At 40.0% G+C, this 21,190-nt stretch overlaps 1 protein-coding gene across 1 annotated transcript in view; it reads right to left on the reverse strand.

Annotated features, from left to right (window-relative positions):
• Atp13a4 (ATPase 13A4) overlaps positions 1–21,190 on the reverse strand; it is a 164,198-nt gene that overhangs the window by 71,720 nt on the left and 71,288 nt on the right. The window contains exons 8-13 of the mRNA XM_023704135.1: positions 17,464–17,533; positions 6,401–6,535; positions 5,243–5,413; positions 4,216–4,373; positions 3,454–3,642; positions 1,518–1,579 (exon numbers count right to left, since the gene is read on the reverse strand). Coding sequence (XP_023559903.1) covers positions 1,518–1,579; positions 3,454–3,642; positions 4,216–4,373; positions 5,243–5,413; positions 6,401–6,535; positions 17,464–17,533 — 785 coding nt within the window. The remainder of the gene's footprint in view (positions 1–1,517; positions 1,580–3,453; positions 3,643–4,215; positions 4,374–5,242; positions 5,414–6,400; positions 6,536–17,463; positions 17,534–21,190) is intronic.

Genomic DNA, 21,190 nt, shown 5'->3' on the forward strand with positions numbered 1-21,190 from the left:
AGAAAGAAAGAAAGAAAGAAAGAAAGAAAGAAAGAAAGAAAGAAAGAAAGAAAGAAAGAAAGAGAAAAGGAAAGGGAGGAAGCAAGAGCGGCAGATCTAATTGATCGGCAAATAACCTAAACCTTGTATCTATTGCTTTTCTTTAAATGTAATGAGCTTATTATATGTTTAATGTAATAAGTTTGAATTTTCAGAAATCTGAAAGTCCCCCAGGGCTTGGGGACCAGCGTGTTATCGGTTCAGTAAGCAGGACGGAAGCGTCAGACGCACGCACGCAGCGCCTTCCAGGGAGCGTACCGTGCATCTCCTCTGCTTCCTGACGCACAGCTACAACGTGAGGGAAACAACTGGGAAAGCACAGCCTTCTTTCCAGATACCTTCGTATTTGTGCACATGCATACGTTTTTGGTAGAAACTGGCAAAGAAGAACACTAATGAACAAGAAGACCTGGTGTATATTCAAATTCATCCTCCAGGGAAAAAAATAAATGAAAAGAATGCTGGGAGGTTGAATATTAATAAAAACTTCCTTCTGTAGACTAAAATGGTTAGACACACCAGGATTATTTTTTTAGCCCATAAAAGAGATTTGTTTATGAGTGCTGTTTAATGTGACAATGTACTACTCACCATGAGCAGCTAAAAATATTTTGTGAATAAATTACTCAGTCTCTGCCTAATGGAAAAGAATTGCAGTCTACTTTTCATATATAAAATGCTTTGTGCCATAGGGTCTAAGTGCTGGAGGGAAAATGCTTTCATTTTCAAACAAAACCTAAGAGTCCAATGCACCACACTTCCTGATCCACTGGAGCCATGCTGGGGAGAAGCACAGGTGGAAGAGCGGACTCACACATGGCCACCAGGGGGCTAAGAGGGTGACTTGTTCATCTTTGCCACACCAAGTTGAAAACTGCCTAAATGAGCCTCCTGTTGCAATAAAAAAAAAAAAAAAATAAAAAATAAAAAAATTTAAAAAGAAGAAGAAGAACAGATTTTTCTGGAACCCAGAAGCAAGAGTTCCCAGAATCAGAATACCAGGGAAAATGGGAACAGTAGCCATAGTCACGAACGGGTTCCTCTCCCAGAAATTCAAAGTACAAGCTGCACCTTCAGCCTCCTCCTGACCCTGATCAAAAAGGCTGCAGTCTGTACAAGGAATGTCACTGCCTTGAAGCACGGTGCCCTGAACTGTCTGTTACTTACACTGGTCCAGCATCAGGCTGCTGACAGATGTGCTGAAAACAAATGACATTTCAGCAAAGCTTTGTGTGTGTCGCCAAAACTTTCCCTTTGTCTCCAAGGTTTTTGAATGGAATGAGGCCGAGAGCAGAGTCTGGGGTTAAGAGGTTGTGTGTACATGTTTTTGGAAGAATTAAGAGGAGAAATTCAATGAATAAACTTTAGCAGTCATTCTTTATTAAATCCAAAGCTCCAGGGTGTCCATTAGTAGTTTTGAGTAAAGGAAGAATTCTGGAAAAAGAGATCCAGCACTGCGTTGAGCAAGAGGCACTCACCCGTTCCTGTCGCAAGGCACAGCTCCCCAGAGATCCAGGCCTTCACAAGTCAGGGTGCCCGTCTACACAGAAACAAAATGGGTTACTCTGCAGAGCCGCTGACTCCATAGCCAGAGGGAATAGATGCTGTCATAGAGAAGCTCGTGTCACAAGCATGTTGGCAAAATGGGCACCGTAATGACAGCCACAATAAGGCGATTATCTACAGTCGGGACCGATGCCTCAGGGACGTCCAAGCAGTTGGGTGACTTTGTGAACTTTGGTGTCCTTAGTGATAAAAAGAAGAAAGCAGTCCTCCCTCACATGCCTCCCGAGAGTGTCCGAGGGTGTGGCGGTAGAGTGAACGGATGGGAAAGGACTTGCTGAGGCGGCAAGAGCTATAAAATGGGCAAGTCCCAGGTTTACAGTACAGTTAAAAATATGTCACCAGAAATAAGCAATGAAGTGTAATTTTTACCTACAGGACACTATGAGTGAAAAGATTGTAAAGAAACTTTTGTTTTTATTTGGTAACTGGGAAAAAGGTGTGTGTTGCTATTTGCTTGGTGCATTACAATGACTGAGTTCAGACAAAGTTCAAATACCATCTTTGTAGTGAAAAAAATTACTTAATCTCTCTAAATATTAAATCTCTTTTCTGCAATGTGGCCATAGACACATAGAGTCCTCGTGAAGATTAAAAGAGATGATATAAGGTTCTTATTTTAATATGTCACATGCAGTAAAAGCTCATTTTCATTTAAATTTATGCTATGATTGCCTATTCTACTCTTATCCCTCATCCAAGTCCACAGATAAGACCTCATATGTGTAGCCTGTCCCTCCATATGATGCTAGTGTGACAAAAAATAGTACCAAATGGTGGTAAAAGCCACATGAAACTTCAGTGTTTAGTATATCTTCTGGGTTTTCCACTAATTATAAGATAAAGTTCTGACCCTATTAATTCTCAGGCATCAAAACCTTCCATGTACTGTTTAATGGGTAAAGAGTTTTAGTTGGGCAGGATTAGAGATTTCTCAAGGTGGCTGTCGTGTGATGGCAGAGTAAACAGATCTTAAAAGATCATTATAAGATCTCATAAGGTCCTTTAAGTGGTAAAATTGATTGTATAAATAAATTGCCACCATAAGGAAATAAAAAGAAGTCAATGAGGGCAACAAAGACTTTCAATGGCTCTCTGCTGCCTAACGAGTAGTACTACTGTTTTGGCTAAAGGTCCCTAGCTGCCTCCCTCCAATGGTAGGGTCCTGCCTTGCCTTGAGCCACACGGTCTCCATTCACCTGCGGCGGAGCTTCCCCATGTTCCCCTGCCCATGAGCCCCTCCTTCCTCTCTTAGCCATGACAGTCCACCTTCATCCCAACTCACATGCACAGAGAAACAGATACACTCAAGAGAAGACTGGGTACGAGGCTGGTTGGCAAACACAAATAACCAGGAATAATTTTAAACAATACATTACAGATGGGAACCTTCAGCCACAGTGAGGCTTTCTTGTAGCCAAATCTCATAGGAAGACAATTCCATACACTCTTCTTGTTTTATTCATTTAATCAATAAATGGCTTTTGAGCATTGGCTCTATGCTAGGCAATATTCTTAGCATTAAGAACCCAGCCCTAACCACAGTAAAGGCTTTACTTCTTTTTGTGAAGGTTTTGACTGCAAAGGACTGGATGTTATTTTAATTCATTGTTTTTTTGTAGGCTATCAGGACTGCACAGACCTTAAACAACTTACCAACTCAGCATGTATTCCCACTTCTCAGAATCTGAAAACTCACTGTTTTCCAGGTCGCACATTCATCAGAGAAAAAAATGGAAGTCAGCTCCCTTCACCCTATGCTTTCTGTGTCACAAGGAAAGATCAAAGCACCTATCCCTGATCGTGACAATGATCTACAGGGAGATGAGAGGGCTGATGGAATTGATGTACCTTGTCAAAGCAGACAAGGTTTAGCTGTCCGCACACATTGATCCTCTGGGGGCTGATGCAGAAGATGCCTCTCTTCTTCAGCCTCCTCTGGGCATAGATGATGCCGGTCGTCAGGGCAGCCGGGAGGGCAGGAGGAACTGCAATAGTGATCACGTCGAGGGCTTTCTTCACCACGTCCTCTGGAGATTCCTGGAAGACAGTCAGTCACCTGCAGCTGTTACAATCAGTCAACAATGGCCATCTTTGTGGATGGGACTTTTTTCTTTCTCTGTTTTCTCTATAGGTCAAATTCTGAGAAATGGTACCAGAGGATGGAAGAGTATAACCATGTTTCTGGCGCTGCATATCTCTTCACAAAGTATAATTTTAAAAGTTTGTAACAACATTGCTACCAGAATGTACCAGTTTACTAAGGCTTCACTAAATTTAGACATCTGGTTTTATGTAAAATTACTCATTTTAGTAGATATAAAACAGTAATTCATTGAAACATATTTCATATTGAAAATGAAAAAAATCATACGAAATGCTCAAGAGTAGAAGCATGTTGGTATTCAGTCAACCAATCACTTTATCCCTCTATCTCATGGTTGTTTTGGAACTGAGTGACTGATTGTTTATACCGAGCCTAGAAGCAAGCTTCAGTGTGTGGCTTTCCTTCCTAGGTTCGCAAACCATGTCCATGACTAAGCTCAACACGTAGATCCTCCAATATGCAAAGAGCAAATGTGTTCTTGTAATGAGACAGCAAAGACAGCTCACCCCGCTGAGCACGTAGACACACAGAGTGTAGACCATGCCGATGGTGGCCGTGCCCACGAGGCACAAGAGGAATCTTATGGCATCTCTGTAGAGCTTAAAACTCATTGGTTTGGGGTAAAGAATGGATCGTACAAGGTCCCCCTTTGCAGTGTTGAATCCTGAAATGGAAAACAACACCCATTTTTTTAGGATGATGAATCCTATTGTTAATATTCTGCTAAACCTCAATGTTGCCTTTAAGTATCTGGGATGTTTAAACAATGTTCAAACCCAAAGGGAATAATTCAGGAAATATGTAACTGCTACAGTGGAGTAATGTTATCCATCTCAAAGCCTGTTTCTCTTTTTTTTTTTTTTTTTTTTTTTTCTTCTCCCCAGGGACGGACGGGAGGCCCTTGCACTTGCCAGGGAAGCACTTATTCCACTGAGCCACCTCCCATGCCCCTACTTTCAATTTCAATATATCCCAGAGACAGGAAACCACTGTCTTGAGGACAGAGTACAGCTTTCCTAAATATGACTTATTCTAAGGAAATGGTTTATGAGTATACACCCATACTTATTTGAATTAAAATGAAGTGCTTCCAAAAACTACCAATGAACTAAATTTTCTGACATTTTCCAGTGTTAAGTTTTCAACTTCAATCTCTACATAAAAAATACATATAAGACCTGAAGTTCCAATCCAGCTCCGTCAGTCATTACCTGGGTCATTCTGAAGACCTTCATTTGCATTGCATGGCCTCACCCTATTCATGCAAAGAGTCGGGACCTTCATCATTTTTGTTCTGCTGGTTTGATGTGTGGAAATAGTTTATATATTGCAAAACACATAAATAGTGACTACTGTCATCTATATCATTATGCATATGCCATAGTTCAATTGGAAAATTGGCATATAAAACACTAGATTTACATATATTTCATTTGCTAACCAAAGATTGATCCTCCCCTAATAAATTCAAGGCAGTAGACAAGCTGAGCAGAAATATTTCATCCACAGTAAGAGAGAGGCTGAGCCACTCACCCGTCTGCAGCACCACTGCTCTCACCACCCGGGAGCAAGCTGGCTTGGCCTGGATCACCTCTGTCCCGCAGAAGAGGATGTGCCGCCTGTAATCCGCCTCACTCTGTGCTTTCCAGGGCAAAGGGCTATCTGTCTTGGGTAATGGAGTTTTCGTGACGGGGATACTTTCTCCTACAGAAAACAAGCATCTCGTTTTGTGGGGTGGGATGCGTCCACTCATGTCCATCAGGCCTGACCTCCACATCACTGACATTTATGTGGTAGAAACAACCCTACTGTATCAGGGATGCAAAATAAATGTAACTCAGGCTTATAAATCAATAAATAGAATTTCACATTATCGTGAGTATTGTGAACCAGCATAGATGTTAAAATAGGTTGAATAAAACTCACTACGGAGTAAGAAATGGTCCAGACTAGAATACGGAGCAGGAAGAAAATAGTGGGTTCTGTAAGCTGTGTAGGAGCTGAGATATGGAGAATCTGACGTGTGACACAGCTGAGTTTTCCAACATTTTTCTGCAGGCACCATTGACAAGAGGAGGATAGCAAGATATTTAACTGCTTGGCATCATACTATGTGTAAGAGAAAGGAGAAAGTACATAGGATGAGCTGATGTCTGGTGAGGATGGGGGCTGAGACCAAAACACCCACTGTGCATTTTCAAAGCAGCACATTTTTCAAATGCTTCACCATGAATTTTTTAGTACTTTTAAGTCAGACCAGGATAAGCTTGGACTTGATCCTGTGGGTCTCAGGACGTCTTTGATAGTCATCAGGCCTACCAAGTTCATTTGATGGTATACTATACATTGAAAAAGGAGATAGGAAAACCAGACAGTTTTGAAAGACCTAATGAGTGATGTAATTTGTTAGGTAAAGTGAAAGGTCTCTATGATCATTTGTCCATGAAACAGTAGAAAAAATTTGACTGTAGTGAGCTTAGTACAAAAAAAAAAAAATACTTTAATTTGACCTCTTGGATCCATCCATATCAGGATGAAATGGCATTTATGGTACTAGGAAGGTCACAAAGCAGGTCCACACTTTGTAGCAGACAGGTCCACACTGCCATTGAGGCAGAGAGAGAGTTGGGACTGTGTAGCAAGGAGTCGGAGACGCCCGTAGAGACCGCAAGCTGTGCAGGGGAGCCGTACCTGTAAGCAAGCCTTCATCTACCACGCAGCTGCCGTCAAGCAGAATGGCATCACACGGCATTTGCATTTTGTTCCCTGTCAAAATTAGCAAATCTCCAGGTACCAAGAAGCGCGACTCCAGTTCTTGCACTCCAGCTAAAATGTGAGGATACAGAGTTGAGCCAGATGACTGTCCCCTCAAGGCCACAGTCTAATGCCCCTCCAAGTTGGAGATCAACAAAAAGCAACCAAGGCATCTAGAAAAGGAAGCTATACCTCAAAACTGATTAAACACCTGAAGGCAGAAAAGAAAGAAAAGAAAAAAGAAAAGAAAAGAAAAGAAAAGAGAAAAGAAAAGAAAAGAAGTTACATAAATTAAGGGCTGGTGAGATAGCCTGGCAGTCTAAGCACCTGCCTGGCAAGGGCAAGGACATGGGTTTGATCCCTGATACTGAATGCCATGCCAGCCCAGGAACCCTGGGCTTGCTGGTGCTCTAAAACCTGGTATGGTGGCGCACCCCTGTAATCCTAGCACTGAGGAGGCTGAGACAGGAGGATCACTACAAGTTCGAGCTGCATAGTGAGACCCTGTACCAAACAAACAAACAAATAAATAAATAAAGTATGTGTCAAAAAAAATAAGCCAAGGAAAAACTGACAAATTCAGAAAACATTTAAAGCTTACAGACAAAAGATTAATATCCTTACCACAGAAAAAGTTCCTTAACAGAAAAGTTAATGTTTAATTGCTTGAACAATCTTGCATGCCTACCTCTGGTAGTCTGTGCAACAAATTTGACAATAACAATAGGTAACATAACAACCACTGTTAATTTTCTGTTCTTGTTTTGAAATTCTGTACCATTTTTATTGTTTTATGTTGCTGTGTTTTTGTCATTGTTCTCTTTTTTCTCTTTAAAATAATAAAAACAAAAAGTTCCTTAACAGATGAATAGCAATTAACTGCATAAGAAGCTGCTAAATATTTACAATTCACAGACACAAATACGGAAACATAAGTGGTCTGTAAGTGCCTGAAAAAGCTGCTCGTTTTACCCGTAGTAAGAGAAGGTACATTTCATCCACACCTCCTTCTCTCTTGATTCCTGGCTGGTTGCCCTTGCCATTTTCCTGTCTTATTCAGTCCTAAAGCTACTAGGGGACTGAGCAGGCTCGGTGTCACACAGAGGGCAGGAAGGGCAAAGGGGCTGCCGCGGGGTGTTCAAGCCCGAGTAGGAGGAAAGGAGTTTAGTGTCCTTGGCTCTGATGCCGCAGAGCCTGGGCCGGGGCAGGAGACCCCTCAGCAGCTGTGGCCTGCCGGGAGGTGTTGGACTCTCAGCACTGTGACAGATGCGTCTGCGTGGGAGGGAGGCTGGGAGTCGCGCTAGCATTAGCCATGCCTGAAGGTTGGTCACTTCCAAGCAGGACTGATGCTGAGATCTACTGAGGTTAATAAGAGCCAGGCTTCTCACTGAAACATGGAAGTTACAAATGCAGAAAACAAGCTAAACTAGACTTGAGGCTTAGAGTTGGAGATACTGGTGCTCTAGGCAGAGAAATAAGACAAACGCCAATATGCAAGGATATGAGAATCTAAATAGAGACAGACAAACATATGCTTGGTGGTCTATTTGCTTATGCGAATGGCCTCTAATTCTTCTTTCAGAGAGGGCAGGCAAGCAGCGAAACACAAAGATGATGAGCACCTCAGCTGGCCAGATTTGGTTTCCATGTTCTCTTCCCCCCTGCAGAGAAGGAAGATTCCTGAGGGAAGTGACTGGCTGAAGCTGGGCTGTCGGTAGCATAGAAGCTGGAACATCTTGTCATAAGATTAAATCAGGAATTGTTCAAAGAAAAAGGGTGACGCATCAAAAAGAAACTCAAGTCAATTTAAAGGGCCCTTGCTGCCTAAACCTGTAACAATGTTAACATTAAAGTAAATAATGATAAAAAGGATGATAGCCTTAGAATAAAATAGAAATTCATAAATCCTTAATGACATAAATAAATGGATAAATAAATGAGAAAAAAGATGGCTATTCCTTATAGCAAGAGTGTAATTAAAAATTTAAAAGATAAAATTAGAAAAAAAATCATTATTTCAAAAGTATCACAGTCATGATTTAGTTTACATTTAGTCATGATTTAGAAACACCAACCAATACTGAAACTAGCGAATGAAGATGTGATGGAGATAGCCTGTTGTAGGTTACCTCTTAAGAAAATATTAATTACAAAGGGGAAGAGAGAAAAATCATAAAGAAGAAACCTTTCAGACATAACACAACTAAGAATTGACAAGCTAACATCAGTAATAGAACAAACTTATGTTTTGTGCCACCGGACAAGCAGTAAAAATATGACATCATGATATCTGATCTGTGCAAATGTGAATTTAACTATGAGGAAAAAGCAAAGAAATCCAAATTGAGAAACATTCAATAAAATAACTGTATTTAAGAGAGTCAAGGTCATGAAGATGAAGAAAACATTGGGAAAACAATATATTAAAGAGACATGGAAAAGCCAGCGAGATAGCTCAGCTAACTAGATGCCTGCTTAGACAAGCTCAGGGACTGGGATTCGATTCCCGACACCACATGCTGTGCCAGCCCTGCCCCCCGGGGGCACTGATCTGGCAACTGAGATCAGGCATGGTTGCACATGCCTGCAATCCCAGCACTGGAGAGATTGAAACAGGAAGATCACTATGAGTCCGAGCTATGTAGCGAGACCCCGTACCAAATATATGTAATACAAGAAGAAAGAAAAAGAAACAGGAAAAACAACTATGTGAGTGAGCCTCGATCCCTTTCCCACAAAGAACAGTTTGAGACACAAGAAGGACGTGACTATTATTTCCTGCAAGGTGTTAATATTACCTTCCTGTTTGCCTTGTCACTTACATAGAAGAATATCTAGTGCTTAGGAAATACACAGACTGTGTAGGGATCATCGAGATACCTGTCAGAAATTTACTCTTAAACAGTTTTTTTGGGGAAAAAAGTTATTTAAACCATTGCTCCACCTTTGCTTTAATTTATAAATTATTTCCTGAGAGAAAGGAGAAGCACGCGGAAGGTAGCGTGGCTCACCTGGTTAGGAAACGCTGTCTGTAGCCTATTCGTTAGCAAGGCTGTGAGGAAAGTGACACTCACACGTTCCCAGTGCAAGTGCAAACTGGTATAATCTCTCTGGAAAGGAATCTGGCAATATTTATCTAGCAAAAGAACAGATGCATTGATTCTTTAACCTTGCAGTTTTACTTCCTAAAATCTATACCAAAGATATACTGGCAAAAACATGATAGACATATGCACAAGACTTCTTTTACAGTAATACTTGTAAAAGATTGACAAAAAAATTCTTCAAAAGAAGAGCAGTAGAATAAAGGATGGTTCCTTCATCCAAGAGAGTACTATGTGGCTGAAGTAATGAATGAAGATTGGCTCTGCAGTGCTATTAAAGGGACACTGAAGATGTTTCTAGCTGTCTAAAGTACACACAGGGCTGGGGTGATGGCTCAGTGGCATAAGTGCCTATCTGGCAAGCGCAAGGTCCTGAGTTCAATCCCTGGTACCCACCAAAACATAATAAAATAAAAAAATAAAGTACATGCAACAGAAAATATCATTAAATATGTTTGGATAACCTTTTGCCTAAAACAACTATAGTATAAATGTTATTTTGTGTATATAATATATAGCTATTATTTTCATATGCAGCTTGTTTATATTTTTATAAAATTATTTTCATTAGTCCATGTTGATAATAAATAATGTGTACTGTCCCCACGTGGAGTTGACACATACGCACAGGCATCTGAATTCCTTTTGGTGTCCTCTCTCTCGCCTCTCGCTTCACCACTTGATCCCCTTACCATTTAAGGAATATCTACCTCCCAACTTTCTACCATTTCTCTTTTATTTTGCTCTTTATTTATATTTTGTGTTCTAATATAAGAGAAGCCGTGTGATACTGAAACTGTATGTCTGATTTATTCCCCTTAGCATTATGATGTCAAGGAACATCCATTTTCCTACAAGTGAACTGAGTTGAGGTGTTTTGTTTGTTTGTTTGGGGAGATTGGTGCCAGAAATCAAACTCAGGGCCTTGTGCTTGCCAGGCAAACACTGTGCTGCTGAGCAACATGCCCAGCCCTGAAGTTTATCTTTAAATGTAAGAATACATCAATAATAAAGTGAACAGATAATTGAAGAAAGAATGAAGATACAAGACAGAAAGGGGAGGGACAGGAGCTAGATTCCCCCTGAATATCTTCTTCCTTGTGGATTTGATTTTCACACCATGAAGACATTTGCCACAATAGTTATACGAATGATAATAAATAAATTTGAAAGGCTACCATTAAAATCTAAAGCAAAATGAGTACAAAAAACCAAGCAGGTTATTGATGTAACCATGCACAGAACTATTTTGAGTGGCTTGAAAGCATCATTTTGTAATAATTTGTACATTTCTAATGAGGCATCATAAATGGTGGGGAAGACTCTGAAAACATCTTAAGTGGTTGAGGAATGGTACTGAGTCCTGGGTGTGTTCATTTGTTACTTTAAGATTGTTGTTTATTGTGAGATAAAGCAAATAAGAAGCTTGATCCTGTCATTGGAATTGAAACTTTTAGTAGAAAGAAAGGAAGGCAGAGATGCAATCAGGAAAGTTAAATTAATAGCCTGCAGCTCTAAATTTGAATTGAAAATACCATTTGGCATAATCTATTTTACCACTGTGCCTTCTTTTTAAATTATTATTATTATTTTTTTTTTGGTACAGGGTCCCATGTGTATCACCATGCCCAGTTTCAGTGGCTGGCACAGCATATGGTACTAGGGATTGAACCCGGTCCTTGTGCTTGCCATATAGGTGCTTAGACCCTGAGCTATCTCCCCAGCCTTTAGTGCATCTTCTGAAACAGCAGCAACCACCATAAAAATGTGTGCTTCAAATGCTCAGGTTTAAGTTTCTCAGCATTATACCTATAGGCATTTCAGAAAAATTAATTGTTTTCCTTACAGGCCCGAATTACTCTTTTTTTTGTTTTTTTTTTTTTTTTTTTTTTTTTTTTTTTTTGCGGAGCCGGGTTTTTGAACTCAGGCCTTTGTGTTTGCCAGGCAAGTACTTATTCAAATGAGCTATCTGCCCGGCCCCTCAAATGTATTTTTAATAAAACCTCAAAGTAACTATTAGGATCATGTCAAAAGAACTCTGGAGCTAACCAAAAGGGGCTCTCCCCAGCAAAAAAAGGGACAATTTGAGTGAAAATAGAAATAAAAGTGGCAATGGATGAAATGCACTAACCATGTCCAGCATTGTGACACTGAGAAAGAGCCTTTGAGGAGGCTAGCCAGCTTATCATTTTGAAGATGGTAAATAAAGAGAAGGAATCAGATATCTATCTTTTCTTTCTTAAACTGAAGAGCTGGGGAAGGGTGTTTTCTTACAGAAATAGTTCACTGATATGTGAAAATGCACAAGAAAATCAGAAAACAATAACTTCCACTAAAATAATAAATCCAAGTCAGGAGCACTTAGATATGTTAGTATCACAAAAAGAAGGCAGTAGACGTTATGCCTGTCTTGTACACAATACAAACCATAGGAGAATTCTTGCCAAAAACTCCAACCTTCAGCTCTAACTACTAATATACATAAAGGATAAAGAATTTAAAAAATGTGTGAAATTCCTCCGTAAGTATGCAATCAGTATATCTAGCATGTGAAAACCACAGAGCGAATCACTTTACTCCAACAAAACTGCCAAGGAGAAGAAAATAAAACACAGAAATTGTACATCGAAATAAACTTGAATAAACAAGACCATTCACAAGATATGGATATCCTGATTTGGAATTAAACTTCATGTACTTTCTCATACTTGCAAGTGTTTCAATATACATATAATAGGTATATTTATCAGGCTGGGGAGATAGCTTAGCCGTCTAAATGCCTGTCTGGCAAGCACAAAGACCTGGGTTTGGTCCCGGGTACTGGATGCCTAGTCAGTCCTGGAGCCCTGGACACACTGAGCCAACCACCAAGACCAGGCATAGTAGCACATACCTGTAACCCCAGGACTGGGGAGGCTGAAACAGGAGGATCATTATTATAAGTCTGATAAGCAGTAAGATGCTGTACCAAATAAGTAAATTTTTGAAAACAATTTTAAAAATAAAATAAGTATGTGTATCAGATGTATGAAAATAAGCACATACTTGGATTCAATTGTAGAAATCTGAGCATTACACATATAATATATTTTTAAACTGTGGGTTTCTTGAAGATGTGATAAATGAATTTAAAAGAAGTATTTATATTTGAGAGCTATGTACTAAGTTTTCAGATAAATGGTATGATATCTTGGATTGTTTTAAAATAATCCAGAGTGGGCTGGGGAGATGGCTCAGTAGAATAAGAGCTTGCCTGGCAAGCACAAGGGCCTGAGTTCAATCCCCCGTTCTGAAAAAAAAAAAAAAAAAAAGGTCAAACTAAAATAATCCAGAGAAAAGGAACTAGTGAAACTGATTTAAAAATAATAAGACACAACATGCAGGACACATGCTGCATCACCCACACCGCTTACAGCAGTGTGTGCGTGTGATCGAAGCTCAGCACATTCCCGGGAGATCTTGATGACCTGAGACCGTTGCTTCATGGAGGGTGAGCTTGGTTCCTATTTTGAACAGGATGGAGAACATCATAAGGCCATATCACTGCATACTGTTAAAATTAGGAGGGGCCAGGGAGATAGCTCAGTAGAATAAGAGCTTGCCTGGCAAGCACAAGGGCCTGAGTTCAATCCCCAGTTTTGAAAAAATATATATATAATTAGATAATAAGATGACCATCTGATGATTGTAAGTGTGAATACGGGAGAAGTTCTGCTTGAATAGGAATGTACCATGCTTTTGTCTCTGTATTAGTCTGATGCATCTCTCTGTGCAACAGGAATGTGATTAAGGGTGTGGTGGGTGGGCGGGGGCGGGCTTGTGTGCTTACATGCCATCTGTTATTTAGCTGTGTGGTGTAGTTACTGAAAATATTCTCTGGGCAATTAGATCAGTTTATTTGTGAAACCAAAGGAAATAAAGATCATAAGGATGCCAAAATCAAAATAAATAAATAGGGCCAGGAAGATGGCTCAGTAGAATAAGTGTTTCCCTGGCAAGTGCAAGGGCCAAGTTCAATCCCTGGTTCCACCAAAATAAATAAATAAATAAATAAATAAATAAATAAATAAATACAGTGAGTTGATAACTACTGAAACTGGATGGTGGGTACATGGGGTTTCATTATTGTATTCTCTCTATTGTTGTGTATATTCAAAGTATTTTATCAAATAGTGAGAAAAATAAAGGACCAAGACATTTTTAATGTGAAATTGTCTATCAAAATGGAATAGGGCCGGTGAGACAGCTCAGTGGACTAAACGACTGCTTTGGCAAGCACAGGGACCAGGGTTCAGTCCCTGGTCCTGCATACCTTGCTGGCCCCATGCCCAGGGCGCACTGAGTCAGAGACCCAGTCCGGGCGTGATGGCTCATGCCTGTAATCCCAGCGCTTAGGAAACTAAAAACAGAAGGATCACATGAATCCAATTTGCATAGTGAGATCCTGTACCAAATACACAAATGAAAAAAATAAATGGAATACAGAAGCCCAGACTTATCTTCCCATCTGAAACAATGAAAAATACATTCAAAAAAATTGTTTTTGGACAATGACTAGCAAACAACAAATGAGAGTGCTCTGCATTTGCTTGGTTTGCTGTCTATAAAGTTTCTACCCAAAGCCCGGAAGACTCCCTGGGGTGAGGGCACAGATGGCAGTGCATGGAGTGACAGCCTCTTAAGCTTCCAGGATATAGTGCGGCACAGAGGAGGGAGCGCCACAGAGGTGTCAGCCTCCACTCCCATACACCTGCGGACTACAAACCAGAGTCTGCATGTGAGGGAACAACTAGGAAATGAATAGTCACACAGTTTAAAAATCACATTAAAAAAAACCAGGATAGTTAAGGATAAATCTGAGAAATAATATGTAAGGCTCATACAGTTAAAGCAGGAAGACACTGCTAAGAAAAATCAAAGACTAACTAAATGGATCAATATACAATATTGTATCATAAAAGATCCAACTATTTTAGCATGCTAATTTTCCACAAATTGATCTATAGCTTCAACTTAAATCCAACCACACTGTCTTCATTTTTTACAGAAATAGGTAAGTTGGATTTTCTTCTCCGGCCGGTGCAGCGCAGGTGCACAAAGCATCGAGCTGGCCTCCTGGGGACCTCTTCTGCACAAATGGCTCTTTGGTTCTCCCAAATATTCTTGTAGCACAGATTTTTCTACTTTCAGGAGTTGTTTGAAGGCAGGATTTTTAGCCACTTGAAAAAAGTTCATGGGATTTTTGACAACTCTGCTGTCCCTGGCATAGATCTGTCTCTACAGAAGCCCTTCCAGGAATACCTCGAGGCCCAGTGGCAGAAGCTACACCACAGGAGCAAAGCTGGTGCACCCCAGGGAGAAAACTGGCTGTCCTGGCTGTTTGAGAAGTTGGTGATGGTGACGGTGTGTTACTTTATCCTGCCTGTCATTAACTCCATGGCACAGAGTTATGCCAAACGAATTCAGCAGCGGTTGAACTCGGAGGAGAAAACTAAACAAGCAAAAAACATTTTTAACTGCAGCAGTTATAGTGGATGGGTTCTGCCTTAACTTGAGGGGACTCCAAATGAGGAAGGAAAATTCCCTTTTCCAGCCTGTATCAATTTTAAAGACTTCCTGAAAGCAGTTTAGCCCCTCTTTTGCACTGACATGCTTTTCCTTGTGTTAAGGTGAGGCGCCCCTTCAGTGCAGCCCAGCTTGTGTTCTGTTAGGCTGGCGTGTGCTGCTCAGCCTGAACTTCCCAGAACTGGCCTCTGTCTCTTCAAAAGGCCCACATGGTACAATTAGAGCATTCCTGCCACACCAAAAGTTCCTAGGTGTGTTAAATATGTCAAGCTTTTCAGGCTTGTCGGCAATGATTGCTATGTTTTTCTAAGTCCTCAAAATGTGTACAAGTTCTAGAGACTGGCTGAGTCCTGCATGTCTATCATAGCATAATTTAATACACCATCCTGCCAGTCCTTCCCCAACCCCTCTCAAAAAAAGGCCATTTTATGATGCATTGTACACCCTCTGGGGAAATTTATCTTTAAATTTTGAGACAGTATAAGGAAAATTTGGTTGGTGTCTCATGAATGAACTGACACCATTTTTTATTCTGTGTATCTAGAATGAAATCATGAAAAACTTTATAAAGACATCTTTGATCATTCCAAAAATAAATAAATAAATAAATAAATAGACAGGTTGATTTTATAGTCTCATAAAAATGATATGGGTCCTAATACTGTACCTCAAAATAACTTAATAAAGAACAAGGCTGTTGATAAAATATTCCAAAACTTACTAGAAAAATGACGTTATATGGAATTGGTGTTAAGAAAAGAAAACAAACTGTTAAAGCCAAATAAATATCTAGAAATAAATCCACCCACATGCAGACAAATTGTCCAGAAACAAATCTAGCCATATACAGACAAATTATTTTTTACAAAGGCAATTTTTCTTTAAGTGGTATTACTATTTAGATATCAGTTAGCAAACAATGAACTTCAACAATAACCAAACTTCACCAAATAAAATAAAGAAACTAAACTACTAAAAACTAGACGACTCAATAAGGAAATATTGCTGACCTTGGATTATACAAAAATATCTTAGTTATCCCACCGAAAGTATGATCCACAAAAAAAGAAAGAACTGATAACCTAGACCTGACTAAAAGGAAAAGTGTCTGTCCTTTGTAAGACGCCGTCAGTGCAATGAAATGGCACAGACTGCTGGTGGGATGCAACCTGGCATACCTGCCTTGGAAAACTGTTTGGCAGCTTCTTGAGCATGAATCATTGCTATAGTTTGTGTCTAGTTGCCCCCTCAAAGCCTCCTGCAGTCATGGGGTGGCTTCTAGAGTTTGTGATTAATTCTTGGTCCAAGGCTGGGATTATGGGTGTGAGTGCTACACTCGCCCTGGGGCAGATAATCTGCATAGAATGTAAGGAGGGAAGAGGGGCTGGCTAGCTGCCGCAGCTGCTGCACCTCCCTTTGCTCTTTGCTGTTTTCTGCCATCATGAACGGCTGCCCTCTGCCATGTGCCACTCTGCCTTGTAGCCAGCTGAGTACGGACTGAAACCTCCACTAACTGTGAGCTAAGTAAAGCTTTCCTTCCTTAATTCTGGGTGTCAGGTATTTTGTCCCAGCAATGAGAGAAAAGCAACTAAGACAACCACATACCACATACTCACCCATTTCTGAGGTAAGTATTTTCTTTAAAAAAAAAAATGTTTATAGGAAGGCCTGTACTCAGGTAAGTATATCAGGATTATTTATAATAGATAAAACCTAGAAACAATCCAAATATCTGTCAACAAGTGAATAAATGAACAAACTGGCATGTATGAATATCCATCAGGATACTTTCAGGAATAAAAAGGAACAAACTCTTGATACATTTAACAAAAGGAATGAATGAATCCCAAATTCCAACTTTGATATCCTCAGAACATACAATAAAAGACAAAAATACTAAGTGTTAAGTACTGATTTTTTCCCCAATGGTAGACACCAAAGTTCATCTATAGCCTATAGATTATGAACCGAAAGCAAAAGACTGCCTGAGACAGGGCAGGGGAAGGGGGGAAGATTACAGACAGGCACAACGCAACATGGGCGGACAAGAGATGGTTACTGTCCTGGTGGTGTTAAGGGTTTTATGGGTGCTTGTCAAAGCTGTATCAAATCATACACTTACAAACGTGTTCATGTCATTAAATCTTAATTCTATGCCAGTCAAGTAAGGATTTTTTTCCTTAAAATGAGAAGATCTCAAGTTCTTCTTCTCTATACATACATGCACAAGAAAGACGCAAATGCAAGGAGTAACCAGCAATCAGAAATACAAATTCAAGTCACTTTCTGATTCGATATGGATAAACACAAATCTAAAATAACGGAACTTACATTTTCTCCCACACACGGAGACAGTAATGCTATTATGTGCTTCAACTAGACGGTGGAGTTTTACAGATTGCTGAAAAAGAAAGCAACAGAAAATGTTTATTCGTTCGAGTGCACCGTCCCAGGAATCACTCAGGACGATGCCTGCCTTCTCTAAGGAAGCAGTTGCTGGCTCATTGCCAGATGAATGTGCTGGCCAAAACCTAAACTGACTTGCCTAGTGCTCAACCGAAGAGGTTTCTCCCCATTATTAACAAGTGTGTGTTCTTTAACACAAAGGAATTTTCCAGCATTCTCTTTCCATTCCAAATGGCTCTTGAAAACCACAAATCAGTGCGCAGTCCTTCAAGTAGGCAGATAACATCAAGAACATTTAATCCGTGTTTACACCTACACAGCTTGGAGCACAAAGCATTACTTCTGCTTAGCCTCTTCTATACCACGGGTCCAAATCTTGTGGTTTTCAGGAGTTGGTTGTTCTCACTATTTCTTTGTGGCATTTTTTGTTCTAACATATACAATCCGTGGGTCAGTGAAAGTGAGTTAATAAGCAATCATAGAAGAAATATAGAAAAAGCTGTATTTGATTTCACATTTTTATGAAGAAACTATTGTGTGAATAACCTCTGTCAAGTTCTGAGGGGTTAAAATTCTCCTTTAATGTGTTCGTTTGTTTATGTCTAATTTTTGTCATTCTCTAAATCTCCTGGTTTCAAATTATTCACAAATTTAATAGCTACATCCCAAGAATGATTAGCAGAACTGGACAGCCTCCTGGACAGCCAGGAGGAGATGCAGCAGTGCTGACTTGAGCCACGGTAGGGTTAGGATGGGGAAAATGAAATGATACCAAGATAGAGGTAGGAGGAACAATCTTTAGGACGTGGTGCATGACTAAGCAGAAAGACAAGCAAGTTGCAAGGGTGACAACCTGATTTCCAGCTTGAATAATAAATGACCAGTGGTGATTTTTACCAAATCACATAAACCTAAAGAGATAGCTGAGGATTTCTTAAGGTCTGTGTCGACTGTGTTAAATTTAAGGTAACATCTGGCCACAAAGATAAAGCATATCAAATAATTATTAGATTTAGGAGTCTGGATCTCACAAATGACTATATATAAAATTATATGTAAAATTAATTGCATATGTATATATAATTAGCATATGCTATTGTTTTGCATACACTTAGAATGAACTCAGCTGAAATGTTACAACATAATTTTTACATCAACTACACAGCTTTACAAGGAAGGCAGTTCTACATATTAAGTTTGCAAATATATAATCTGTGGTTTTCTCTAAGGTTGAAATGCTGTAACTGAGACATTTGGGTTATTTCCTTGTGGCCTCATGGACTCAGAAGGGAAATCTTGCTAATTAAAACAGATATTGTTTTAAACTTTTAAAACAATGGACCTAAGAGTTGTAGTGATATCTTTCACAAGACTTGTTCAAATAGAATCCTGAGAGAAGAAACCAGGTCAGCAAGTGAAAAGGGAGAGGAAGAGAAAGGACAATGAGAATGGGCGGGGCTGGGGAGATGGCTCAGTGGAATAAGCCCTTCCCTGGCAAGCACAAGGGCCTGAGTTTAATCCCCGGTTCTGCAAAAAGAAAAAAAAGAAAAAAATTCAGCGCTGAAGCAGGAAGTGTGTTAAGGAAATACACTGCCTTGTTGAACTTTGTCTTTAAGTTGGAAGACGCCTGAGAATGGTGATCTTTGTTGAATAATCTCTTGGGAGGAGGGAACAAGAAGTCATTTGCAGACCTGTATCATGCTTGCCCCAGGAAGATAGGGGAAGATGGTATCTCAGGCGTGGGCAAGCGGCCTCATCTGCTGAATGTGAAGACAGGCCTGGCATGGGCTGGAGTGTTGGGTCATTTGGAACATAGTAGTTAAATTCCTGTTTTACAGCTTATACTATTTTTATGAAATATGTGATTAGATTATGTGCTCAATGGTTTTGCTTTATTTGCTTTTTTTGAGACAAGGTCTTGCTGTGCAGTTCAGACTGTCCCTGAAATCGCTTATGTAGCACAGACTGGCCTCAAGCTCACAGCGATCCTCCTGCTTCAGCCTCCTGAGTGCTGGGATTACAGGTGCAAGCCACCTCTCCTGGGTTATGTGCTAGACTAGAGGAAAGTGGAATACAGAAATGTGGGCTTTTCAGAAACAAGAAGGTATTATCTGAGACCTGAATCTCAGGGAATGGGCAAGCACTTTGATCAGAGATATACAGCACACTTCCCAGGGGAAACTGACGCTCACAGATCCCTGCGTCCAGCTTGTTCTGTGTGATTTTCTTCCACTATCACTGAGATCCCCTGGGCAGGTAAAAAAAAAAGCCCAGAGTGGAGTCAGAGATTCAGCGAGACAGTACCAAGCAAACACAGAGGCAAATGAGCACATTTGAAACAGGTTCCTCCACCTTGCACCTGGGACAGATAACGTGAAAGACTAGAATTTGGCCTGTGAGGAAAGGGAAAAACTCATCTAGCCTTGACAATTGCATGAGAGAATTACAAACATGGGTTTATTTTAACATGCACTGGGCAGTGACAATATCATAATTCTCCTTTTTTATGGCTTTATTTTTTTCCATAATTTTATTGAGAAACAAATAGCAATGAGACAGTTTCAAATCAAATTGGTAGGACAGTTTCAATAATTAACACATTGCGTACTCTCTTCCTAGTGGTTATTTGCTGTACAAGATGCGGACATCATAACCTATTTACAAACACTATTAGAACAAATCCCTGTATTCATTAAGAGAATGTAACTGTCTATCTATCCTAACCATTTTGAATACACAAATACAAAATGGACATTCATCTGGCAAGCCATACAGTTATATGTAGAAAATGGGTAAGGCAATGATCCTGAAAATCTTCAGAAGATTTACGAATCTAGCAGTTAATTGGAAACATTCTCACCCTGACTAACTATATATACTGATACCTGTGAAGTAAGCAACTGCACTGAAGATGGTAATCTGTAATAGTAGTTCCATGTTTGGAGTGCCTGTCATTCTGGTCTTCTGAATACGGGCTGCTTGTCATGACATGCCAATTGCTGCTGTGCTGTCTCTCGGGTAGATGATTGTTTAAAAAGAAAGGGGTGGTGAATGAAGGCAGGAGACAGGAAAAGGAATGTTGTGGGACTGTGCTGCTACAAGATTGTATATGGTTAGATTTCTGGACTTATGTGTAAACATAAGAATTATATAATTCTTTATGCCTATTTTTAAAGTATATTTTAATTTTTAATGTTTTTTCATCATATTCTATAGGGACTTAAAGTTCAACATATCAATACTTAATGAAAAATACCTGCTCCATGTTATGCCTAAGATGTTTGGTATTCAGACAGATAGTGAGGTTAAGCTTAACAGCTTAGGTTGTATGGTAATAACAATAAGCTTCTGTTCTGGATGGTTAACAACCTAAGTTTGCAGACCAAAATTAGAGAAAAAGGAGGGCCGCAAGGAAAGCCAATATTTTGGCCCGAGCCTTCCAAGGTCAGTTAAGACTCAGGACGTATGAAAACTTGTACTGTAACATCATGTAAGTCAGTAGTGTCCCACATTTTCTGATCAAGGAGATTATGGGGCCAAAGAGGAAAGTGATCGATGATGTAGAGTGTGCCGAAGGAGAGTCACATGGAGAGAAAAAATTCTCTCAGGCTTTCACAGGGAGCACATTGGCCAAGCAATGGCCGTGACTCAT

Source organism: Octodon degus, unplaced genomic scaffold (genome assembly GCF_000260255.1).
Source record: "Octodon degus isolate 3935 unplaced genomic scaffold, OctDeg1.0 scaffold00189, whole genome shotgun sequence".
Classification (NCBI taxonomy): Eukaryota; Metazoa; Chordata; class Mammalia; order Rodentia; family Octodontidae; genus Octodon; species Octodon degus.